Below are 26,943 nucleotides of genomic sequence, written 5' to 3'. Positions count from 1 at the left end.
TTCCTCCGAGCTGAGCAATCCCTGAGAACCTGGCAGAGGAGTCTGACACTTAACTGATCCTCACAGCCGTGGAGGTGAGAGCCTGACTCTCGGTCTGAGGGTATCCATTTCCTATGCCTGCAGTCACGCAGGACCACAAAGGGGAGCCTTTAAGGGACAGAAATGCATTCTCTCTCAGCTCTGGAGAGCAAAGTCAGAAATGAAGGTGGGGGCAGGGCCAGCACCTCCGGAAGCTCTGGGGGAGAATCTGTTCCAGGCCTCTCTCCTGGCTTCTGGCGGCTGCTGGCTTTCCTCGACTTGCAGCCACATCCCCCCATCTCTGCCCCGTCTTCACATGGCCTTCTCCCTGGTGTCTGCCCTGCATCCCTCTGCCTCCCTCTTACAGGGGTCCCTGTGATGCACTGAGGACCCACGCTGATAATCCAGGGTGAGATCACTCACTGAATCACATCTTGTGCCATATAAAGTGACTATCACAGCCTCCAGGGACCAGGAGATGGGGTAAGAGGAGCACCCCACCCCTCCCCTGTGGGTTGGGGGTTCACAACCCAGCAAGAGCCCCCGTCCCTCCTCGACTTCCTCACTCACCGCTAATCTCAAAATGGGTGAAGGGGCTCGAGGGCGGTGAATTAACCTTTGCTGGCCTTCCTTGTGCATCCTGCGTACAGAGACTTTGGCATTTCTGCCTCTGTTGTTTCTTGGTCCTGAGTCCAAGTGAAGCTTGTGTTTGAACGCCCTGTTACCCATGCAATGGAGATGCGAGCGAGGTGGGTGCCAGGCCAGGAGCAGTGCCCTCTGCCGAGGAGCGTCAGAGGGCATACAAAGGAGCATGTTCGGTGTCTGGATCTTGAGGAATTAACAGAACGCAGTTCTTGCGGACAAGTCGGGGTGAGGCAGGGCTCTGCTTGATTCCTGAGGCTGCCGCTGTAGATGACCTCTAACTCGGTGGCTGAGAACCACAGGGATTTCCTCTCCTACAGCTCTGGAGGTCAGAAGTCTGAAATCACTTGCACCGGGCAAGGATGGTTCCCTGTGTCTCCAGGGGGATTTGCCGGCTTGCCTTTTCCCACTGAGAGACCACCCACACCCCAAATCTTGTGTCCCCTCCTCAGTCCTCAGAGCCAGCAGCATGGCAACTTCTCTCATCTCTGACCTCCTGCCTCCTTTGTGTAAGGACCCTGTGATTATACTGGACCCACCTGGATTGGATAGAATATTCCAGAATAACCTCCCCATCCCAAGGTCCTTAATTTAATCACACCTGGAAAGTCTCTTTTGTCATACAAGCTAACATGTTCATAGATTCTGGGGATTCAGATTGGACATCTTTGTGAGAGAGTTGGGGAGGGGTGGGGGGGAATGGGACAGTCAGGTACTAATAGCCTTTCCTAAGGTTAAAAGGCATGAGATAGCAGGCCATATGGGAAGTGGGGGCAAGTGGTCCAGGTGGCTAGTGGCATTATGGGGGAGCTGGGTGTTAACAGAGGGGACTAAGAGGTGGGCAGGACCAGATTGGACCCCACCTGTGTACTCAGCTTGAATAGTGATTGGATGAGTCTGCTCAGCTTGCATAACCAAGGAGCACAGACCGAGAGGTTTAAGCACCAGCAAGGTAGTGTCTCATAGATCTACAGGCTGGAAGTCCCAGAGCGAAGTGCACGCAAGCTTGGTTCCTTCTGAGACCTCTCTCCTTGGCTTGTAGACAGCATCTTCTCCCTGTATCCCTCTTTGTCTTTTGAGGACACCAGTGATCACGGATCAGGGCCCACATATCTGACCTCATTTTACCTTAATCACCACTTTAAAGACCCCATGTCCAAATACAGTCACATCCTGAGGTCCTGGAGGTTAGGACTTCAACATGAATTTTGTAGGGGGTGTCGAGAGGGGATGACACAATTCAGCCCATAACCGTGAATCAAAGTAAAAATTCTGGAACAAGAAGCCTCCACGGTTCAGGCACTAATTCTACCTCTTACTAACAGTGTGGCTTTGGGCAAATGGCTTAATCTCTCTGGGCCTCACCTGAAAATTAAAGATAACCATAGTATCTACCTTGCTGGGCCCTTATAAGGCTTAAATCCCCCTATTCATTCAAGTAGTTACTGATGGAACCATGTGCCAGGCATTCCTCTAGGTGCTGGGGATACAATAAAAACAAAAGAGACAAAAACACCTGTCACCAGAGAGCATTGCTATAGTGGAGGGAGACATAAAACAATATGGAAAGTCACTTATAAAGTGTATAGGAATGGGATAAGCACTGTGGCGAAAATTAGAGCAGGGAAGCTGGGTGGGAACCACCTCTGGGAAAGTATTGAATTTGACCTGGGGTTGTTAGGGAAGGCCTCGGTGGCAAGGTGACAGTTGAGCAAAGATGGGAAGGGTTGGAAGGAATGAGACATGCAGATGGTTGGAAGAGCACACCCCGCAGAGGGAAGAGTCCGTGCAAAGGCCCTGAGGCAGGAACATGTCTGATCTGTTGAAAGAACAGCAAGGAGGCCAGTGAGGGCAGGGAGTGAGTGAAGGAAGAGCGGCTGGAGATGGAATTGATGGAAGACAGGAAGCGGCAGGTTGTGTGCCGCTCTGTAGGCCATTTTAAGGACTTTGGGCTTTTTCTTTGGGAGAGATGGCAGCCCTCTGGGGATTTGGGACAGAGGAGTGACAGCTTCTAAGCTCCATTTTAAAAGGATGTTCTTGACTTCCATGTTAAAATAGCCTGTAGGAGGCCAAGGGTAAAACCTGGGAAACCAGTCAGAAAGTTCTTACAGTCATGCGGGCAAATGGTGGTGGCCCCTTGGACCAGGGTGGCAGTGGAGGAAGTGATGAGAAATGGTGGATTCCAAACACAGTAACATTTGTAAGTTTTAGTGGACTGAATGCTTTGGCAGGTTGGATGTGGGATGTGGAGCAAGACCAGAACAAAGAGACTCCAAGTATGATGCTGCCATTAACTGAGGTGGCGAAGGAAGCAGATTAGGGGTCAGTCTTAGACATGGTAGCGTAGACATGACCATTAGCCATCCCAGGACAGGTGAGCTGACATATATAAAGTACAGGCCCTGTCACAGGGTAGCTTGTCTAGAATCCGATGCCAAGATGCAGTTTGGGGTGAGGGATGTTTATCAGGGGTCTTCACCTGTTGAAGGGAGGCATGGGGTGAGTGGAGGGAGAGGTTGGGCTGTGATGTGGGCCCAAGAACAGCTCAGCCAACCCGTAGGGAGTCTGCAGCTGAAATGGCCCATCAGATAGGGCCGTGCTGTGGCCCAGGCCTTTCTACCCCGCTGCCTGCAGTCATTGGAAGTGGGCCACCCTGGGATGGGTGTGCGCTGGGGCCAGGTGGTTCTCTACTGACCCTAACGGGGCTGGAGGCATCTGCCAACAGCCCTCCTTCCCCGTAGCCTGATCAGGACGGCGCAACTCCATGCCTGTCGTGTCCACATCCCCTTATCTGCAATTCCAAAATTAAGAAAACTCAGAAAAAACAATTATTTTTCAGTAGTTTGGCACCCAAACCTGACCTGAGCAGATGTGAGCCTCTTTGCTGTCTTTTTGTCCCACTTAGTGAGACTCTCAATGATCCTTTCCTTAAAGCTCTCTTCCTCCTCAGGCTATGGCAGGTCTGTTTCCTGCATCTTCCCCCTCTGGCCACCCCTCCTTTGTCCCCTCCCACTCTTGTCTTCTTCCTGTCCATGGGTGCTAGCACTCCCCAGGTTCTGCCCTTGGCCCATGCACTTCTCACTGCAGACACTGTCCCAGGATGGTCTTCTCCACTGATAGTGTCCATGTCTTCTCTGGTGCCCCCACTCCTGCTCTCCACCTGGACTTCCCTCCCAAGTTCCAGACCCAGGTGTTTACTTCCCTACAGATCAACTCCACATAGAGATCATATGGGCTCCTAAAAACTGAACATGCCCAGTCAGAAATCATCATTTCCTCCCTAAATCTGCTTCTCCTCCTGTATCCCCTTATTTTGATGTATGAAGCGAGCAATGACCTACTTGCCCTGTAGGTGATCCTAAACTCTCCATCTGCCTCATCCCCCACTCCCACATAGGCACTGGTTTTGAGGTGGACTCAAAACACCCCTGTCAGTGCTCAACAAGGAAACCAACAAATCTCAGCAGAGTACTGAAATTTGACAATTATTGTCATCACCACTACCCCCCCCCACCATCACCACCATCATCATCATCATCATCACCATCACCATCACCATGACCACCATGACCGCCATCATCAGCATCACCATCATCACCAATACCATTTATTGAGTACTTATTTGGGGCCAGGCACAGTGCTAAGTACATTACCCACATTACCTCCTTTAACAAGAAACTCAAGTTAGTTGAGACAGAAAGTGAGGCATTTGCATTTGCACTAGAAATGCACGTGGACTTGGAGTCCACAGGCTGGGGCTGGCAGGGAAACAGACCTGAGGGAAACACCATGTCCGCCTTCATTTCTTCTCTAACAGTGTTAATGACCAGACTCTCATGGGGGCCGAGGGAATTGGTATTAACCTTATTTAAATTTGCATTTTTCCAAGTGAGATAGAGTTATGTGGTCATGAATCACTTCTCTGAGTGTCAAAAACAAGCTGCAAAAGGGAAAAGTGGCCCACTGTGGTCACACACTGTCCATCATTTAATCTGAAGGAGGGCAAGATTCACCCTGATAAAAGTTCTTGAAGGGTTTCCCCTCAGCTCCCCATATTAGGGGCAGGATGGCCAGCACTTAGGGGTATTTTAGGCACCCAAAAGTTGACCCTTAAGGAGCAAAACGTGTTGTTCCCCAGAGGGGCGACATGAAGTGGGGAAGGACCTTGGCTCAGAGGTCCTCCCATTGGTTCAATTCCCCATGCAACCACCAGTGTGGCCTTGGCCTTCTTACCCTTCCTTCTGTCAGTTTCTCCACAGGTAAAATGGACCACAGATGTCCTGAGAATGAAGTGGGTCAACATACAGGAAGCAAGTGTGCATGTGGCCCGCGTGCAGACAACTAAAGGGAAAATCTTCCAGGCAGAGGCAGTAATGAAGGCAAGAACCTGCCTGGCAAGTTCCAGAACAGTGCTGCCTAATAGAAATATAATTAAAGCCACAAATGTAATTTAAATTTTTCTAGTAGCTACATTAAAAAAGTAAAAAAGGAACTGATAAAATTACTTTTGATAATGTATTGTATTCAGCCCACATATCCAAAACATTATCATTTCAGCTTGGAATCGTTATATAAAATGTGTTAATAGGGTATTCTAAATTTCTTTTTTTCTTTTTTTATACTCAGTCTTTGGAATTGGCATGTACTTTATACTTACAGCACATCTCACTTCAGACTGGCTACATGTCAGTCGCTCAACAAGCCCACGACGCGAGGGCTGCCATGTTGGTGCCGTTCTGGAAAGAGCAAGGACGTGTGTGTGGTGGGAGTGGCATGAGCAGGGGGGGAAGGGAAGGGAAGTCAGAGAGTGGGAAGGAACTAAGGCACCATTAGGTCAGCTGTTGGATCCCAGTGCCGTGGGAAAGTGTAGGAGGGGCTGATCGGAGGGCTGATGGGGTCTGATTTCTATTTCAAATGCTCACTTTAACTGCTGTGGGTAACACATTGGAGGAGGTGCACCTCCAGTGTCCTCAGAGACCTGCTCTGCGGTGAATCGTTCAATAGTAATAGTAGTAGCGGTGGTGGTAATAGTAGTAGCAGTAGTAGTGGTGGTGGTGGTGATCATAGTAGTAGTAGCAGTAGTAGTGGTAGTGGTGGTAATAGTAGTAGTGGTGATAACAGTAGTAATAGTAGTAGCAGTAGTAGTGGTAGTAGTGGTAATAGTGGTAGTGGTGGTAATGGTAGTAGTAGCAGTAATAGTGGTGGTGGTGGTAATAGTAGTAGTGGTGGTAACAGTAGTAATAGTAGTAGCAGTAGTAGTGGTAGTAGTGGTAATAGTGGTAGTGGTGGTAATAGTAGTAGTAGTAGCAGTAGTAGTGGCGGTGGTAATCACAGTAGTAGTAGCAGTAGTAGTAGTGGTAATAGTGGTGGTAATAGTGGTAGTGGTGGTAATAGTAGTAGTAGCAGTAGTAGTGGTGGTTATAATAGTAGCAGTAGTAGTAGTAGTGGTAGTAGTGGTAATAGTGGTGGTAATAGTGGTAGTGGTGGTAATAGTAGTAGTAGTAGTAGCAGTAGTAGTGGTGGTGGTGGTTATAATAGTAGCAGTAGTAGTAGTGGCGGTGGTGGTGATAATAGTAGTAGTAGCAGTAGTAGTAGTGGTGGTGGTGGTGATAATAGTAGTAGTAATGCAACAGAAATAAGCAGCCACTTTCACATCTATCATATCACCCTGTTAGATCAATGCACCCATTTTACAGATAAGAAAACTGGGAGTCTGAGAGGAAGTAATTGGCCCACATATCACAGTATCAGAGGAAGGACTTGGGCCCCTTCCCCTGGGCCACAGTCCCTTCCCACCTTCCTGAAATGGCTGGCTGGACCTCCTGGGGGGTCCCAGGAGAGGCACCTGGCCCTGCCTCAGTTCTCTGCATTATGTCCCTTCCTTCGGGAGCCATACACTTTGAAATACTCTGTTTGCTAAGATGATACATCATAGGCCCTGGGGCCAGATCCTGCAAATCCGAGTTCCTGCAGGAATCTTGGGCTGTCTCATCACTTTGGTGGTGGCAGATCTTCAAACACCGCCAAACGGAACCAGTTCCCACTCGTTTCCTTCTTTCGTGTTCTGGAAAGAGAGTAGGAAACTCACTCCTGCCACGTGGCACTAAGAGAGAGGCATGGGCTTGGGGTCTGATCAGGCCTCTGACTACCTGTGACATCCTCAGAAAGTCACTTAGCTTCCCTAAGCCGCATTTCCTTGCCTGCAAAATGACACTGGCAGCCTCCACCTTGTTTAGTGGTAGGCACAGTGCTTGGCACGCAGAAGGTGCTTTTAATTTCCTTTCTTGCCTCCCTCCCTTTATTAAGGCATATTTAAATGGATTCCATAACAACACAAATTATAAATTCAGAGTTCTAGAAGGAAATGATAAATGGTCTGATAGAAATTTGGTTTTTCACAAGCTCCCCAAGATGATAAACACACAGTAATTTAATGATGGCATGACATGACTTTCTGGAGAAAATTCTAGAACAGTGTTCCTCAACCTCAACACTGCGGGCATTGGAGCTGGGTAATTCTTTGAGGTGGAGTTCGTCCTGGGCATGGTGCGATGTTGAGCAGCATCCCTGGCCTCTACTCCCCAGCTGCCAGTTGTGACGACCAAAAATGTCTCCAGACGTGGCCACATGTCCCCTGGAGGCAGAATCACCCCTAGTCTAGAACCACCATCATAACCTGGTGTTTTGGAGTAAGTATAGCCTCAAGACTCAAACCAACCTGGCTCTTCACCTGTTGCTGTGTGATGTGGGGCAAGTCAGCCTGTGTGTGTGTGAGTGTGTGAATGTGAGAGTATGAGTGTGTATGAGTGTGTGTCCTCACGTCCCTACTTCTTTCCTTGTATCTAAATAACAGCCTTTTCTTGAGCATCAGCTCTGTGTCATATATTAACTCCTGTGATTCCCACCAGAAGCCTCGCGATCATTATCCATTTTACAGGGGAAGAAACTGAGGCACGGAGAGGGAAGATGCTCATACAGAGTCCTACAGCCAGTTTCAGGCAAGGCTGTTTTCAAGTCTGAGCAGTTTGGCTTCATGCCTTGTGCTCTTCTTAACCCTGCTCCACAGCCGTGAAATGCACACGAGACAGTATGACCTCCCTAGCACATCTAGAACCTGGCTGGGCACATAGTAAATGCTCAGTAAACACTAGCTCCCCTCCTCACTAAATCAGTGTCATTCGAGAAGATTCTTAGGGTCCCACATTCCACGTTACATCGCCAAGTGTTTATACTGGAATAGGAAAGGAGCTTAAGATCTGCTAGTGATCTTCTCTTGTGTTAGGGTAGCACACCTGCAGGGGTTTGACCTAATAATCAGAAGAGGGGTACTGAAACAGCAGGGGATGAATCGCATGCTCTTGCTCAGGTGCTCAGAAGAGGTGGGAGCTGGGTCTTCAAACCCATCTCCTGTCTTCAAGGGGAGACCTTTCTGAGGCACCTTGTCGGTATGAATGGGGCATCTTTTAGATGTCTGCATTAGGTTCCTGTTGCTGTTGTAACAAATAATCACAAATGTAGTCGATTAAATCAGCACATATATTATCTTACAGTTCTGAGCTCATATGTCTAAATGGGTTGGCAGGGTTGTGTGTCTCCCCAAGATTCCAGCGGGGGAATTCATCCCCTGGGTTCTCCAGCTTCTAGAGCCTTCTACGCTGCTTTCCGTGTGGCCCCTCCTCCATCTTCAAACTTCTGCTTCTGTACTAACATCTCTTCTGGAGACTTTGACCCTCCTGCCTCCCTCTTTTAAGGACCCTCATGATGACACCGAACGGTCCTGACGATCCAGGATCTTTCCCATCCTAACATCCTTCACTTAATCCCATTGGCAAAGTCCCTTTGCCCTGAAAGGTGACAATGTACAGGTTCTGGGGGTTGGGACATGGACTTCTTTGGAGGGAGTGATTCTGTCATGGCCTCCTTCATGCTCTAAGTTTGCATGAGGGGAAATTAGCACCGAGAATATGAAATGGCTTTTCCTCTATTTTATGCCTCCCATGGGCAACTTGATGTGGTCGAGACGCTCCTGGTTTCGCGCTCACCCAGCAGGTCCCCCTGGCACTCTGCAGTTCTGAAGTCATGCTCAGGAGACATGAAAGTCTTCACTACATCAAACAAACCTCTGGCAAGAGAGCTGGTTCTGAGAACACATCAAACCCAGTGCGTGGAGGGCTGTTTCTCTAAGACAGTGGCAGCCTCTAATGGGAGGTCTTACCCGCCGCCGAGTCTCATCTATCAGACCCAGTCAGGGGAGCGAGTCCATGCCAGTGCTCTGCCTTGCCCCTGGGGTTCTCCATCTGTGTACCCAACATCTTGATTTAAATAAAATACGGGTGCAAATATGAAATCAGGCTTGTTAGAATTATGTCTGAAAGGGGCCCACCGGGGTTCTCTTTATGAGGAAAATAATGCATACTTTAGTGCATGATTTTTGTCTGTGTTGGCTGTTTACAGTATATTTTTGCTCTCTTACTTATTCTCTGTTATGTCCCAAATAATTCATTCAACAAAAGATTTTGAACATGCACTAGGTGCCAGGTACTGTGCTCTGTACTAAGGATGCAGAACTAGAGTCAGAGATATTTTCCTTTCATCTAGAGTTGATAATCTAATTGAGAGGACAGACATTCAAACTGATAATTACAGATCAACCTGGGAAGTGTAAATATAATGAGCTTGACTGGCCAGTCTAAAAGGGAGGAGTTGGAAAAGTAAGGTGGATAAGTAAAGGCATTCTTAGTTTAAAAGTATTTACCAAGCACTTCTTAGTTGATCCAGGCACCAGTGAATGACACAGGGACGTAGTCTTTGTTCTTGGACCTTACATCTCATGGGATTGGCAGAAGGGGCTCTCTCAGATCCCAAGCTGCCCCCACACACAAATGCATATTTATAGAACCCTGACCAGTAAACTAATAAATACTTTAAAATGAGTGACAAATGCTAAGAAGGAATAAATAGAATAAGGGACTAGAGTCATGGAAGGAATGGCAACTTTAGTGAGGGTGACTAGGAAGGTTCTCGGTGAGAAGCTAGCACTGGAGGCAAGACTTGGATGCTAAGAAGGAAGCAGCCCTCTGAGGATCTAGGAGAAGAATGTGCGAAGGTCCTAAGGCAGGAACTTGCTTGAAAGGGTCAAGGAAGGCTGGAGTGTTGTTAGCAAGGGAAGAAGATGAAGTTAGAGAGATAGCAGGGACCCAGTAATGGAGGATCTCACAACTCTGCTAAAGAGTTGGGTTTTTCTTTCCTTTTCCTTTTTTTTTTTTCATTCGAGTATAATTAACACACAGTGTCATATTAGTTTCGCGTGTACAATATTATGATTCAACAATTCTATACATTACTCAGTGCTCATCTGATAAGCGTGCTATTCATCCCCATCACCTACTTCACCCATCCCCCACCCATCTGCCCTCTGGCAACCACCAGTTTGTTCTCTGTATTTTAGAGTCTGTTTATTTGTTAAACATGTCTCTCTTTTATTTTGTTTGTTCATTTGTTTTGGTTCTTAAATTCCACATATGAGTAAAATCATATGGTATTTGTCTTTCTCTGACTTATTTTGTTCAGCATTATACTCTCTAGGTTAATCCATGTCATTGCGAAAGGCAAGATTTCATTCTTTTCATAGCTGAGTAATATTCCATTGTCTATATATACACTCCCTCTTCTGTATCCATTCATCTATTGATGGACACTTGGGCTGCTTCCATATCTTGGCTCTTCTAAATAATGCTGCAATAAGCATAGGGGTGCATATATCCCTTCGATTAGTGTTTTTGTTTTCTTTGGGTAAATGCCTAGTAGAGCAATTATTGGATCATATGGTAGTTCTATATTTAGTTTTTTGAGGACCCTCCACCCTGTTTTCCATAGTGGCTGCACCAATTTACATTTCCACCAACAGTGCACAAGGGTTCCTTTCTCTCCACATCCTCTCCAACACTTCTTATTTCTTGTCTTTTTGATACTAACCATTCTGACAGGTGCAAGGTAATATCCTACCGTGGTTTTGATTTGCATTTCCCTGATGATGAGTGATGTTGAACATCTTTTCATGTGTCTGTTGGCCATGGAAAAATGTCTATTCAGGTCCTCTGTCCGTTTTTAAATTAGATTACTTGTTTTTTTTGATGTTGAGTTGAAGAAGTTCTTTATGTATTTTGGATATTAACCCCTTATCAGATCTATCATTTGCAAATATCTTCTCCCATTCAGTAGATTTTCTTTTTGTTTTGTTGATGGTTTCCTTCACTGTGTAGAAGTGGGTTTTTGGTGTAGTCTCAATAGTTTAATTGTGCTTTTGTTTCCCTTGCCAGAGGAAACATATCTAGAAAAATATTTCTACAGCCGATGTCAGAGAAGTTACTGCCTGTGTTCTCCTCTAGGAATTTTACGGTTTCAAGTCTCACATTTAGATCTTGGAAGCATAGGGGATGCTTGAACCTTCCGTGGGGTACCCACCAGCCTCAGAGGGGCTCCCAAAAGGGAGAAGTGAGGTCTGAGCTAGGGCTTCAGAGGTGATCAGACTCAGATTTGAGCTCTTTCTTTCTCAAAGGAGTGGGTTCCCGATCACCTGAGGTATACAAGGAAGCTTGTTGATAGGATTCCATGGAAGGGAGCCAGGTTGACCTGGAGTCCAGCCCCAGCTGGAAGGGCATGGCCCAAGAAGTGACAACATGATTCCTCATGAGGCCAAATGAACGAGGGGCCTGAAGCCAGGTTCCAAGCCAGTCTTGCCCGGGAAACACGGGGTTCCAGTTCCTCTTTGCCTGTTATTCACCTACTCATTTGTCCATTGGCTCAGTCACTTAGTTGTTTCTAAATACTCTGCTTCCTTTGTTCATGTGATGGTTCACTCATCCCGCCTTCACTGAACACTCCCTCCGCAAGCACCTTTCCTGGGCCTGTTGCTTCAGTGCTCGCAGACCCATGGGGACGACAGGCAGCATCCCTCAGCGCGCAGGGGCTGTGAATGCGCGGAGGAAGTTTCCAGCGGCCAGGCCGGCAGGGGTCAGTGACGTGTAGTGAATCTGAAAAAGGGAGAAGGAGTTTTTCAGGCAGACAGAGGGAGAAGGGCGGGGGCTCCCACAGAGGAGACCACCAGGTACGGGCCAGCTCATCAAGAGCCGCAGGTTCCCTTCCTCTGCTGTTATCTCAGCCGCCCTGGCCCTTTCCCAAAAAGGCTGGAACTTCACCAGGCAGGAGGAACGCAGGCTGTGGAAGTGGGCCGGCTCACAGGAACTTTTCTGCTCCCCACCCTCCGGAGCAAAGGCTGAGCTGAGCCACGCAGAGGCCTAGGTGTCGCAGCCAAGCAGGGAGGAATGCAGCTGGGGCCGCTGGGTTCCGGGGGGAGCTTTTAGCTCAGGGTTCACGTCTGCCACAGCAACAGGAGCTGAGGGCAGTGCAGACTTGAGGAAGACACCTGGAAAAGAAAAATAAGCTCACCCACTGCTCCGAGAAACTCCCAAGAAAAGGCAGGAAAAGTAGCAGGGCCTGACGAGGTTGCACGTGCACGGAGCACTTAAATGTGGCCACATGTCACATATTCCCGAGTTCGCCCAGTCCCGTTTCAATCATCTGAATGTGGGCTTCCTTCTCTGCTCTCCCTTATTCAGCCTCAGAGCCGACAAGGCAGGAAGACCAGGCATCACACCCCATCTCTGCTGTATTAGGTGAATGACCTTGGGCAAGTCACCTCACCTTTCTATGCCTCGGCTTCCTGGTCTCTAAGTTGGGAATAACATGATCTACCTGGAAAGAGTTTTTGGCACGTGAGAATTAGTCACAGTGACTGCGTAGACAGCCAAACTGCTCAGCACAGGGGGGTATTATTTTATTTAAGATGTTTGCCTGGACTGAGAGGATTTCATGGGGAGTCCGGTAGATCTGGGCTCAGGTCCATCTCTGCCAATGCCTTAGCAGCTGTGGGACCTTAGCTAAGGGTTTTTACCTTGGGCCTCGATTCTCGTATCAGTAGTTTGCTCAGATTATACCTGCTATCCAAAGCGCCATTATCAATGGCACCCAGTGACTCTGAAGATGTCTGGATTTAAAAAGCAAATCATGGGTTCTCCCCATCCATCAATAAAGTGGGCCCCACAGTGCATCCTTGGGGGACTTTTGGAAGGATGAACAAGGAGAATGCAAAGGAACACTCATGACAAGCCTGAAAATGCCCAGCCAACCACCCTACCCCACAATAGGCCCGCCCATAGTCACATTCACGGAGGCATCAGTCTGATGGCCAAAAAGAAGAAACAGTTTAAATTCTACCACAGTCATGAAGACCATTCACAGCACGCAGCAGAAGTTGTTAGAAACTTCCTTCTCCTTCTCTCTTGATCTCAGCACCACTAACGTATTGAGCTGCCTGCAAAGGCCACCTCCTGCCCACTGCAAGCCCCCAAGTCCCCCTCGCATTTGAAGCCCTGTGCTTCCCCATCTCGTCTCCTCCTGCCCAGTTGTTCCCTAGATAGGTCAACTCAGTCTCTCGGAAATATGTACAACTTGACATCTTCTCTTTCCCCCATATACTCCATCAACCCTTTCAGCAATCAGGAAATAATCAAGTTGAGATACCACTGGGATGACCATTGGCCCTGGGGGTTCCTGAGACCAGATGTTCTGTTTTCAAAGCCAGGACAAGGTGGTCACCCCAGATGCCCCAGGAGTCTCGATTATAAATCAGTAGGAGTTCAGAAAAGGGCAGGCTGGTGTGGGCCTCGGTCTGGGGCAGAGCAGGACTTTGAAAAATTAGGATGGGTTTCTCTAGAAAGAGACCCTCACGCAAGGACTCAAGGAAAGCAGCTTATTTGGGGGATGATCCCAGGAGGCACCAGGAGGGGAGCAGACATGTAAGGTGGGGAAGGAAAGGCAGATGAAGGAAGGGGCTTTACGGATCAAGTCACTTCCATGGGCAGCAGAGCAGAATCCAGCCAGAGAACTCTGAACAAGTCTAGGAAGTACGTGTGTCAGAGTCATTCTGATCCCAAAGACTTATTTACACCAAGTCCCTCTGGCCAGTCCTGGGAAGGAAGAGGTGTCAACTCTCCAGCCCTGCAGCTCAGGTGGGAAGGCAGACAAAGCCCCTGCAGGCAGGCAGGGGGACGTGGGGCCAGCACTGAGATGCAGAGAGCTGATGGGATAAAGGTGGACCACCACCCACATCTGCTTGGGCATTCTAGGTCTTGAGCCAGAGAACACCATGCATCCACGGGATTTGAGATACCGTGTAGCCCAGGGACCATCGCTCCATCAGAGCTGTAGACCTGGTGCCCAGCACAGCACCAGCTCCCTGCAGGAACTCAGGAATTTGTGTTCACTGAATGAATCAACAAACCAGTCCATTCTGCAGCTGGGAAAACTAAGATCCAGGCTGAGAGTGTGCTTGCATCCAGTTACAGGTGTCTCAAGGTCCTGGACCTTATTCCAGGCTGCCTTATAACTGCAACACCCATCCCGAAGACTCTTTCTTAGCCACTCACCCACACTTTTCTGGCTCAACACCCCCTAGCCCATGCAAACAAGGAAGAGTGTTAAAGCTTAAAGCATGTCCACAGAAAACTTACCACCAAGCCCTCTCACCTCCATGTTCACTGGAATAGAAACTCCTGACCACACTTAGTAACAGATCATCAGAATGTGGTTAGCCCGCCCAACAGAACACCTCACTGTGGGTTTGTCCTGATAGATTTCAGTTGTCTTTTCTGACCTGCTAATTAGCTGTCCTCGCTCATTAGGATGTGGCAGCTCCCCATTTCAATTAGAAGTAGCAGCATCAGTTTGGCTTTACGTGGCCCCTTTGCTCCTCAGACTCTTCAAAAACATCCTCTCCTCCAGAAACTCCAGAATGGAGATATTCAAACCTAAGAATCTGACTTCAAAGTCTGGATTAGAGAAATTCCACTAGAATGAAGTCCCTGTGCTAACTGGAAGTCAAGAGAGGACTCGTTTTATGTTTCTGTGGAGTGGAATTCGGGAAGGAATTTAATGATGTCGCAGGATTGATCCCATGCAAATGCAAGACAGAATCACAGAGGGCAACTGTTAATGAGACTGAGAGGCACCACATGCTTTATCGCAAACATTTTCCCCGTCTTTTCTCGCATTCCTAGCTCCCATTGTCCCTGTCCACCTCCACTCTCCCTCTGCAACCCCGGCTCCACTCTGTGTCAGGGACCGCTCTCCAGAGCACAGCCTGATCTGCTTCCCTCCTGCTAAAAGCTCGTGCCTACAAACTCCTGACCCCCCAGCAGGGCAGCGCAGATGCCTGGGACCCACCCAGCTCTGTCTAGTCCTGACATACCTCTGCTGCCCCCAAACAGACACCCTCTAAGCCCACTCCGTGTTCTGCCCCTCCCCCTACCAGTTCCTTGACCATGTAATGAATTTCTGCTCTCCCTTAAAATACCTGTTTAACGATCCTTATTTCCTATTTCTTCATCCATTCATCCACCCAACGAATATCTATTAAGGGACACAATTTGCTATGGGGAGAGTGACAGTGAGCAAAACAAACTACCTACCCCCCAAAGAGCATGATAAATAAGCAAAAGAATAAAGAAATAAAAAGATAGGGAAGGCTAGCATCCATGGAAGGCCTAGGTGGGGGTAAAGGGACCTCCTCCTTCTATCTAATTAGACACACACTCCAGTCTCATTCCCCCTCCTGGAGAAGCCTCCCTTTCGTTTCTTCAGGAGGCACGCTCCTTGTGGGCGAGACCACAGGCTTGGGTCAGGACCTTGTCTGCTTACATGCCTGGGCTGTAGTTAGGCTGGCAGGAAGGGAAGAAAGGTGCCACGGCTTACATGTCACGTACTGAGGGTCAAGTCCATGCTGAATAATTGTCCATATCCTGTGTGCCCTGAGGTCCCTCCGATCCTGGGCGCATTTCCAGCAGTGGGCACCATCTGAGCATGACAGGAGTGAGGAATTCCCAGGAAGAACAGTGCACACAACAGACCGGCTAGTTGGGAAGCCTGAAACAGGGAGTCTCACTTCTCTCTGGCCTCAGTGTCCCAACATGGAAGGTAGGAATGGGGCTGGACAGCTGAAGCCTGATTTTGCAGCATCTCTGAAAGCAAAAGGAGCAAACTGCTTTTGCTCCCTCACTTCAGACCAACGACTCCTGATGACTTGTAATTCTTCTTTGTCTAGGATCAGCAATGTCTGATGCCAAACTCCCGTGGAGTTTATCACTCCCTTCCTAAAATGATTTAAAACCCCACAAAGGGCAAACTTTTCAAGAATCTGGCACATAGTCAATACTCAACAAGCATCTAGGTGATTGCATAATGGAAAGAAGGATAGCTATAACAGTTGATAGCACTGAGCTTTACAACATGTTCAACACGGTGCTTAAGCACTCTCATTTGATCCCCAAAACAATGCTAAGAGGTAGGAGCTGTCCTTGTTTTACAGATGAGAAAGTTGAGAGCAATCGATAGGACTTGTCCTTGGTCACACAGGCTGTAAGTGAGGAGTTTATCTGACTCAAAAAAAAAAGAGTTTATCTGACTCCAAAGCCAGTGCTCCTCCAAAGCATGGCTGCCTCATCATGATAACAAAGTACCGTGTGCCAAGTAAGTGCTACAGTAGCTTTACTGAGATGCTAAGTAGCTCATCAAGTGCCCAGATTATAAGTGGGGAAACTGAGGCTTGCAGAAAGACCAAAGCCTCCCACATTATCGGCCATGGAGACAGAAGTGCCCACTGAGAGTCAGGACGGGACAAGCCTCTGCAAGAGGTCCCCCGGGGAGCACCTGCCACATCTCCCATCCTTCTCTGGCCTGGGAAGCATGCACCCAAAGAGGTGGGCACCCCCTCTGAGAGGTCAGACCTGCCTTTTCCCCATTTGGCTGAACATGTGTCCTCCAAGGTGGTGAGCTTCCCAAGCAGATCGCCACCCCTGCAGCTCTGCTCCTCTTCCCACACCAAGTGCATTCTGGGGCCAGCTCCCCGCAAGCTGCAAGAGTGCCTTCTGACTGCTGATATATGCCTGGTTGTCACCGTAAAAGAAACCTGCCTGGGAAACGGTGCATTTACCCTTTCTCCGGTGTCTCCTAGAGAACAGGCTGAATCAAAAGCTCTTGGTGACAGTTTGTGTGGCCTTCAGCATGCTATTCTGCTTCTCTATGGCCTCGATTCCCTCACCTGCTAAAAGGGTATTAGAATACCTGTCTCCTAAGGTAGTTATGTGAACTAGTCATGTAGACGAGTAGATTCTGAAAGTGCCCAGCTCAGGGCTTGGAACGTAAATGTTGGATGAAAACAGACGGATGAACAGCCAAAAAAAGACTAAGTCTAGTGAGATAAACACAGCAAAATATCCATGAAGAATTTTCAAAGTTATTATATTAAATTGAAAAAAATTTAAAGGTATTTTTAAAACTGGTGCTTGGGGGGAAAATATGTTTAAAGGATTAAATAGCATATGGGCACACCTGTGAAGATTATTAAGGGGATTTAAAAGCCCTTATTAAAGGACTTTTAAAATTGATCGTAATGGCTCCATTAAAAGAATATAATAATATGAATTATACAAAAGTTCGGACATTTGCCCTTTATTTCTTTTATACAAAAATGAAATACAATTTGAGATTTTACCCAGACACCTGGCAAGAGAAAGAAAACAGGGGGAGTGGGGGGGTGACGGCCACATGCGGGGAAGCTGTCAGAAGCGGAGATGACAGAGCTGTCAGCTGGAGTACGGCAGGTGCACATTGCTAAGCAGGTTCCATTTGGTTCCAACACAACGCCAGAGAGGTAGCGACTTCCGCTGTCTTCATTCTGAGATGGGTTTTCCACAGTTTCCCGAGGGCTCCCAGTTGGATTAAGTCCTGGTGGCCCACAGAGGTGACTTGCTGATAACTCAGCCTCTCCGCATGTCTTTCGGTTACCCACACCCTTACCGGCATTTCCTAGGATCGACTCACACACAAACTACATGTCGGGTCTGCTTCTGGGGGAAGCCAGAATAAACTAGCCAAATAAAATAACAAGTAAGAACCGAATAAGATAACGAGGTCTGTTGGCCAAGAGACATAACCACTTGGGGCTGACTTGCAAAGTCTAAGCTACACACACTACTAGGCAGTGGTGTGAGTCCTTGATGTGAAGGGAGCCCCGTGGGAGCTACACCAAGTCCAGAGTGGAAACAGTAGCATGAATCCCCTGTCATCTTTTTATCCTTTTGAGCTGGAAGGTGCAGTCAAAAGAAGGCAGGATTTTGGAGGGCCCAGGTGGCTCATTTGGTTGAGGGTAAGACTCTTGATTTTGGCTTAGGTCATGATCTTAGGGTTGCAGGATCCAGCCCCGTGTTGGGCTCCAAGTTCAGCGGGGAGTCTGTGTCTCTCCCTCTCCCTCTGTCCCTCCCCCTGCTTGTACACTTTCTCTCTCAAATAAATAAAGGGGCACCTAGGTGGCTCAGGCAGTTAAGCGTCTGACTTCAGCTCTGGTCATGATTTCAGGGTCCTGGATCGAGGCCCTGAGTCAGGCTCAGTGCTCAGCCAGGAGTCTGCTTGTCCTCTGCCCCTCCCCATCCCACTTGTGCGCTCTCTCTCTCTCTCTCTCAAATAAATAAAATATCTTTTAAAAAGTAAATAAAATAAATCTTTTTAAAAATTGAAAGAAGGCAGGAATTCAAGTCTGAAGATCCACCTTTGTGTCCTAACCCTTTTGTGGGACAGCCTGACCCAGTGGAGACGGGTGGTGCAGGCGGTGAAAGGATTCACCCAAGGCAGAACAAAAGAGATAGAAGATTATTGAATGCACCACAAGGGAGCATTAGCCTCCTTAGCCATTAAGAATGCAGGCTCCCCGCCATTGCTCACTACATTCGCTCCATGCTTATCACATGTTGTGATTATTTATTCATTCATTCACCTCTTTTTGATAAACACATCATCCTTTCCCCCCTACCAGATGGGGGAATCCCATGAGGGCAGGACATTGTCCCTATTGTCCACCACTATGGGACCAGCCCCAACGCAGTCAATAATCATGGTCAAACTGGTCAGTGTCTCCCTAGAGTTTGGTAAAGGTCCCTCGGGCATTCGCCTTCCACTGCCCTTGTCTGTGGAATGCCAACATATAGATCTGATTGGCAGTGGGGACTCCATTGGGGATGGGGGTACAAACAGGCCTCCAGTGGTCATGCTGAGCCCCAGGTCCGGGGTCTGGGCACAGGGCCCAATCCCAGGTCTTACTGAGTTCCAGAAGAGGAGGGTGCAGACCTTGGAGATTCTCAGCTAGGTGTAGTACCCTGCGGATGTTTTGGAAGTGTGTGCAAGCAGTTTGGGTTGCCACAGCGACCAGGGGAGCTCTGGCATCCTGGAGGTGAGGGGTGACAGACATCCTGCAGTTGCACAGGACAGTCCTCAAAGAATTGTCCTCCCTTAATGCCAATGACATTTCCGCTGAGTAACACTCCACTGCTGGAGCCCATCACACATCCCGTCACGGGGCGATAAGGAGGACAAAACAATCACCAGTTGGGCAGGGGCTTCCATCCTGTCAAGCAAGGATCAGCAGGGAAACAAAGCTGTGATTTGGAGGTTGGAGTCCCAAGCCTGAGTTCTGACTCTGCTCCTCAGGGGCTGAATAACCTTGGGGGAGTCTAATAACTTCTCTGGGCTTCAGTTTTCTTTCTTTCTTTTTTTTTTTTTTTTTAAGATTTTATTTATTTTTTGACAGAGAGAGACACAGCGAGAGAGGGAACACAAGCAGGGGGAGTGGGAGAGGGAGAAGCAGGCTTCCCGCTGAGCAGGGAGCCCGATGTGGGGCTCAATCCCAGGACCCTGGGATCCTGACCTGAGCCGAAGGCAGATGCCCAAGGACTGAGCCACCCAGGCGCCCCTGGGCTTCAGTTTTCTTAGCCAGGTATGGTAGCCCATACCTGCCTGACACACTGTATCAGTAAATGTCAGTTGCCTTGTAAATCAAATTTGTACGTACTGTACTCATTCTGTAGTGGATCGCAGCTTGATTCAGAAGGCATTTGGAGAGCCAAAAGGATGAATCACCTCTGGTTTGGATGGGCCAGGCCAGGGGATTGATTTGTCTACTTTAGGAGTGAGGGGCTAACTCTAGCACCCAGTCCTGAAGCTGTCACTCACGGTCATGAAGAGGGTGCTACCCTGCCATTAGGTGGATGCTGGCGGCGTGACCTTCTCAGTGGGATTCATTCTGTGCCCTTGCTCTGACATTGCAGGGGGCATCCCATTCATCTTGACCTGCGAGTTCTTCCAGCAATCCCAGCGGCCGGCGGCCTTCATCATTGCGGGCACCGTCAACTGGCTCTCCAACTTCGCTGTTGGCCTCCTCTTCCCGTTCATTCAGGTACGACTGACAAGGGGTCTCCTGCCCATGGCATGCCCTCTGATTCGGCAGCCCTCTGTGTGAGGGGTGAGTCACAGAGCAGAGGCTGAGTCTCTTACCTGGAAACTCACACTGTTGGCCTAAGAAAGGCAGAGATGTACCTTGGCTCCAACCCTGAATCCTCTTTCTCCCTCCTGCACCTTCCAGGATCTGCCCCTAAACACAAAGGGCTGCTCAGAGGGAGTGGGCTTCCCGTCGCCAAGGGTCTGCAAGGAAACTTAGGTTAGAATCTCGAACCTGCACTTTTGCAATGTGCTTGTCATGGTGTTAGACCAAATCCGTGTTATAGTTACAGTGCACCCTGTCGTGCATCTGACATCCTCATTGTTGTCATCATAACCAAGCTGATGGGGTCACTGTCCCAAGGGTGACCACGGCACACAGGAAAATGTGAACTCAGGAAATGGATACGTTCTTTGTGTGTAGGTCAAGAATCTATTCATTCACCCACTCATTTATTCAGCACATATTTATTGAGTCCCTACTCTGTGCCGGGCACTGTTTCAGGCAGTGGGGATAGAGTGGGAACAAAAATTTGTGTTCTGTGGTCCTGGAGCTGAAAAGGGAAGCAGAGACCTAAGTGAAGTGAAGCAGCCCAGGAATGGAGAAGTCCAGGCAGGGAAACAGCAAGTGCAAGGGTCCTGAGGCCGGGCCATGCTTGGCCTGTGTCAGAAACAGGAAAGAGGCCGGTGTGGCTGGAACAGAGTGAGCAAGGAGGATGGGAGGCAGGAAACGAGACCAGAGAGTTCTCTGGGGGCAGGAACGCAAAAGACAAGGACTTGACAAGTGTTCTGCGCAGAGCCAGGGGCCACCAGCTGCATTCCAAAGAGGGTCCAAGCTTCTCTGCTCTGATGCCCCCAGGGGTCCCCACTGCCCATGATGGAGGTGAGAATCTGCCAGATGTCTCTGAGGAAGAACCACCATCCCTTCTCAGGGGCTATTTCAACCCTCCCCACCCCCCCCACGGTTAGTAGTCTGCCTCTTAACTGACTAGCTTCAAGCACGTCCCAGAGACTCTGCTGGCCTTGGCTGAGTCCAAGGTCAGCAGCCCCGGCTACGGGCCAACGTGATGGTTACTCCTGCATCACAGAGCAGTCACTCTGCGCCAGGTCTCCTGCATGTGGCTTTTCATGTGCTCATGACATCCACACAGCCCTGAGCTGGGGTTTCCTGTCCTTCCCGCTTTACTGCAGAGAGGCTGAGGCTCAGGGAACAGACGCTGTCAGCCCGAGGTCCTACGGTCACCATCCGCCCCAGTCGCTCTGCCCCGCAGCCTCTTACTGGTGGACATTCTCTGTCTGCCGTTCATTAGTCTCAGAGTTGGAGGTGGACTCACCACATGACTCGTACAGCATCCCTGACTGCATCATAACTACAGGCACCCTGCCTCTGAGTGTGCGTGCCGTGGGGGACTCCTTGGGCCCCACATCCATTTCCTCCCGTCCTCGGGCATCTTCAGCCGGGGCGGCCAGAACATGACAAGTAGTCTTTTCAATAGACTTCAAACCTGAAATGGCTTCTTCCTGTTTGGTTCAAAGTCAGCAGAGCCAGGGGCCAGTAAAATATTCATTGTTGTGGGGAAAATGAACTTCAAGCCTCTTCTCTGTCAACACAGGCCCACCCCTACCATTTAAGTGGAGAAATTCTAGAGCCCTCACCTGGCCCACCACTAAGCTTTCTGTGTCTGGGCAGTAGGCCACTGTCTTTGCGCAGTTTGGGGCAGGGGGTGGGGGGTGGTTAAAAGACTTCACTGTACCCCCACACAAAACACGCCGTCTCACTTTCGCGCCACGGTTTGGGAGCGGACGGCACGGACGTGCCACCGTAACACTGACATTTGCTGAGCGCTTGCTCGTGCCAGGCTCCACTCATCCCGTCAGTGCTGGGAGGTCAGGCCTTCATGCCTCCCTGGGACAGAGCAGCAGCCCGGGGCTCAGACAGAGGCAGCCAGTCCCCAAGGTCACCCCCGTGGGAAGTGACGGAGCGGGATTTGAACCCAGGCTCTCACCCTTGCCTGTAAGACAAGGGGAGGAAGGAGCCCTTGCTTGTACGGCAGGGGATTCCATCCTACAAGTCCATTTGAACTGGGCGAGGAGTTAATTTACGTTTAAACACACACACACATGCACACACACTCACAGAGGCACGCATCTCAGGGAGGTCTCCAAGCTGCTGGGATCCATCTGACCTTCCCTTCACATTGTTCATTTGGGAAACCACAGCCCATCCGCGGCTTCTCCCAAACAGAAGCGTCGTGCTGTCTCTCCCTTGAGATGCTCCCCCAGACTCAGTGTGCGGGGAGCCAAGCTTGTGCTGAGCTCTGGGGAGCTGTCCTAGCCCCGCCTGCTCAGCTGCATTACTCGGCAGGGAAGGGTGCGGGAGAGGACAGTGGCCACGATGGGCAGGTCCATGTGCAGTCACGCCATCGCGTGGAAGGTCTTATTACCCCCACTTGTCAGTCGGGACGGGTTGGGTTTGCTGCAGGAAGAAAGAGCCCCCAAGTCTCAGTGGCTTTAAACCAGCCGGGATGCTGTCTTACTCATGCCAGGTGTTCATTGCGGGGGGACTAGAGATTCTGCCCCAGGGCCTCCCGACTCAGTCCCGGCCGGTGGAAGGAGTGTGGCAAGTCTCACACCATCCATTAAGGCCATCACCTGACAGCGACATGGATTACCACTGTGCAGATTGAGTGAAAGCCGCACCGCCACACCTTACCCCAGGGGAATGGCAAAGGGCCTTGTATCCAGGGGGAAAGAACCAGAAATCTTGTATCCTTCCATAATGACGGCCACAGCCCACCCTTTGAGGAGGAAAGTCAGATTCAGCAGGCTCAGGACACTTGCCCATGGCCCCGGACCAGTGAGAGGAAGAACATGGTCACACCCATGGATACCACCCCCATGTGCCCTTCTTTGACCCCCAGGGCTTTTGTGTGTGTCAAACTCCTTTTCACGATAACCCAGTTTCTGACAGCCTTGACCACATGTTTGGGGGATCATGTTCATTCCAACTGGCTCACTTCCAGCGGGGTGCCTAGGTGCCTGGGAGGTTTCTGGGGCCACAGCTCACCCCGGGACACCCTGTTGTGATGTGCTGGAGTGTCTGAGGCCAAAGCAAGACCAGGATTTCCAGTGGTCAGCGAGTCCTTCTGCAAGAACCCCGAAGGAGCCCCTGAGCATGCTGACACTGTCACTGTGATTAAAAATGCCATCCATTCACGCTGTGGGGATGATCTCATGTGCCAGATTTCACACAGAAAGTCAGCCCGAGGGCCGCCCAGAGCCTGGCCTGGAGCAGGGAAATAAGGCCAGGACCGAGTTTAAGGGCTCAGGGCCAAGAGGAGGGCCACCTGCTCACAAAGCTGAGGGCCCCCGTGCACACAGGACACACGTCTGCATGCCTGTCTTAGAACATCCAGACCAGCTGCCTCCTCCCAGACACGTCAAGGGCACAGGACTCACAGGAGAGCTGTGGGCACCCTCCTTACAGGCTTAGGTTTGGGGGCTGGGGGCAAGGCAAGGAGAAGGGCAGGGGAGCTGCAAAGAGAGACGAGTGTTGGGGGGGATCTGGAAGGCAGGTCTCCAAGGATCCATGCCCCGAGAGGCACTGGGCTCAGATCTGGCCACTGCCTTTGGCATTTCGGGGCTAAAGCTGGAGAGATAGGTGGCTCTCACATCAGAGAGACCACCTGGCCTCGGCCTTGACCTTGCCTGTTAATGTCTGCAGCCACCCAAGGGACATGGGCAGGTAGTTGGGGGATCCAAGGATGGATGGATAGATAGATAGACAGACAGACAGATAGATAGATAGATAGATAGATAGATAGATAGATAGATAGATAGATAGATAGACAGACAGATAGATAGATAGATAGATAGATAGATAGATAGATAGATAGATAGATAGACAGTCTGATGGATTGCTAGAGGATGGAGGGAGGAGACAGGACAGGTTGGCTTAAGGACATTCATCAAACACTTACACAGGAGTTTGTCCAGAGGTGGGAGAAGGGCATTGCAGGGCAGAAGGACTGAGAGCAGCACTGAAGATAAGAAGGGTGAAACAGAGAAACACAGACAACAGAGGAACTTTGCCCGGTCCAGCAGTGACAGTAGGTCAGGAGGTGCAGAGCCTGTGAACTCAGCCCTGGCCCCTGGGGGTGGAGGGCATCGGGATGGGGCGCTGGAGAGAGAGGGAGGGAGATCATTAGGCAAGTAAGCGGACACACAGCACGCTATAACTCAGGACCGGCTGGGAGCCCCTGAGCTCCCACCACAGGGCAGGGGAGGGCGGCGGAGGGGAGGCTGAGGACGTATCAGCCGCTCCACCAAGTGGGTCCCTCGAAGGGGGCAGAACACAAGAGTCAGCTTTCTGTAGGGGACAGTCGCTGACAGTCTTCCTCGTCTTCCCCTTCCTCTCCATCTTCTCCTTTTCCTTCTGTTTATTCCTTCTCCTCGTACACACGGTCTGGTTCGCAACCCCCCACCCACCGGACCCTCCCACGGGAGCAGCTTCTGCCGCTGCACACTCCACAGCTGACCGGCTCCATTCCACAGCCCTTCCAGAAGTCCTCTCAGCCGCAATCAAGAGCCTGCCTTAGTCTGTTCATGCCGCCACAACTACGTACCCCAGACTGGGGCTTAAACAACAGGAATGCGTTTTCTCACAGTTCTGGGAGCCAGAAGTTGGAGAGAAAGGTCTTGGCAAAGTTGATTTCTTCTGAGACCTCTCTCCTTGGTGTTGTAGACAGCCATCTGTCCCCGTGTCTTCACACGGTCATCCCTCTATGCGCGTCTGTGTCCCAGTCGCCTCTTCTTCTAAGGACACGAGTCAGATTGGGTCAGAGCCCAGCACAGGACTTCATTTTACCTTAATCCGCTCTTTAAAGACTCCCTCCACATACAGCCCCATTCTGAGGTGCTCGGGTTAGGACTCCAACATAGGAATCCTGATGGTGGACACAATTCGGCTCAACAGGCACCAAGTGCAATTTTTCAATCGCATTTTGATCTTTTCATTTTTTTCCTAAATGTGTCAGCGGTAAGTGTGTTGCAGCCCCCAAGCTGCAAGGAGCCCAGATTGCTTCCCCAGAAAACAAATATCCGAGCCCGCACGGCTGCCGATGTGACGTGACTCAGAACTTCCTTGTGTCGTACGCATCAGCAGGGGGCGCTAGGACCTTGCCCGCGCTGAGCCTCAGGTGCCCCAACTAGAAAACGGAAAATCCTCCCCTGTCGCCTCACCCACGGAGAACGGAGCCTGCTGAGCTCGCGAGCAGGCACTGGGGGCCGCCTGCCTGGGCTGGGCCCACAGGCCGTCCTGACCGCCCCATCTGCAAACGGACCTCGCGGGTCGCATGAGGGCTGAGCTCACACAGAGAAGGGCCAACAGTACTTGGCAGAGAGCAACACTGGCAATTGCTGTTGTCACCTCCTCCGGCTGGGATAAGGACTGCCCCAAACAAGTACCACAAACTGAGTAGTTACAACAGCAGAAACGTGTCCTCGCACCGTCCTGGAGGCTTGAAGCACAACGTCAGGATGTCGGCAGCGTTGGGTCCTCCTGAGAGCGGTGAGGGGAGGGTGTGTTCCAGGCCCTTCTCTGGGCTGCAGGTGGCTTCCAGAGTTCCTTGGCTTGTGGCTGCCTCACTGCGATCTCTGCCTCCATGGGCACATGGCCTTCTTCCTTTGTGTGGGTCTCCATGCCCCCTTCTATAAGGACACCAGGGCCCAGCTTTGAGGCCCACCACAGTCTAATAGGACCTCACCTCCCCTTGATTATATCTGCAAAGACAGTTGGCAAACAGTGCCACATTCACAGGGCCTGGAGTTAGGACTGCACCATATTTTGGGGGGCCTCAATTGAACCCACAACTCCTTCCCTGTCCAGGGTGACTACTTCATCCCAGTTTGCCCAGGACTGTCCCTGTAAGCCCCACATCCCAGAAAACCGCTTGGTCCGGAGCAGCTGAGGAGAGTTGGTCACCCTATCCCCAATTCAGTCCCTCCCTGGCTCATCTCCCAGATAAGCTGCATGTCCTGACACCCCGGTCTCGCGCTCTGTGTCTGGGGACTCCCAGGACCTGTAACACCAGAACCGTCTCCAGTACAGGATAGCTTGGTGACTGGTAGCAGCTGCGGCTGTTCGTTGTCCTTAGTCCCCTTATGTGCCCGGCACTACGTTAGACGTAAACGAGACCGAGGAGAAAATGCATAGACTTTAGGTCCGACAGCCTGACCCTGAATCCTGACCATGCCTCTCGGCAGTGAGGTGAAGCGCATGCTGGTCAAATTTGTCCAACTGTGATTGCTCCCTGAGCTGTAATTTTCATGTCTATATAACAAGAGAATGGCCCCAATTTTGCAGTGGGGCTCCCGAAAGAATTAGAGATGGAAGTCAAGTCTTGAACAGGGTCTGCCCATGGACACTCAGGATCGGCCGCTCTCATGGTCATTACCAGGACTGTCTGCCGTGTGGTCCTAGGGACACTTGGGAAGAGGAGACAGGACAGAAAGATCAATTCATGGTGAGTGCTAGAAGCTTACACCACCCCTAACTCACTGAGCCATCCAGGACAAGTTGCCTCTCAAAGCTTGCCTTCTCCCCGCTCCTTCCCCTTCTCTCCCACAGCCTGCCCCTTCCTGCAGAAGGTTCTAGATATGCATGGATGGGGTGGGTTGCCTTGACCCCGGGGGGATTAATATCACTGTTTCTCTGCCCTTAGCCTCAGGCTGCCTTTTCCTTGGGCCTTTGCTATGGCCGGCATCAATGTGTCCCTCGGGTCGTTGGTTGTACCAGCCTGCAGACGACTCAGCCTCTGCCATTAGCAACAGTGTTTTCTGGTTCAGAGAAAATTGCATGCAAATGTATGCCTGCTTGATTCCACTGGAGTTGTAACATTT

General features: G+C 50.2%; 1 protein-coding gene across 7 annotated transcripts in view; it reads left to right on the top strand.

The window, feature by feature from the left end:
• Window positions 1-26,943, top strand: part of SLC2A9 (solute carrier family 2 member 9) — a 222,302-nt gene that overhangs the window by 189,647 nt on the left and 5,712 nt on the right. For 5 of the 7 annotated variants that reach the window (XR_013446272.1, XR_013446274.1, XR_013446273.1 and 2 more), the window contains 2 exons: window positions 19,875-20,002; window positions 24,553-26,567. Coding sequence is in view for 2 of the 7 variants with exons in the window: in XM_036110537.2 (XP_035966430.1) it covers window positions 19,875-20,002 (128 nt within the window). In the remaining 5 variants the exon portion in view is untranslated. The remainder of the gene's footprint in view (window positions 1-19,874; window positions 20,003-24,552; window positions 26,568-26,943) is intronic. The other 2 variants (XM_036110537.2, XM_078068384.1) reach the window with 1 other exon arrangement.

This window comes from Halichoerus grypus, chromosome 3 (genome assembly GCF_964656455.1).
Source record: "Halichoerus grypus chromosome 3, mHalGry1.hap1.1, whole genome shotgun sequence".
NCBI lineage: Eukaryota > Metazoa > Chordata > Mammalia > Carnivora > Phocidae > Halichoerus > Halichoerus grypus.
The sequence above is the reverse complement of the archived record's forward strand: the minus strand, read 5'-3'. Positions and strand labels throughout refer to the sequence as shown.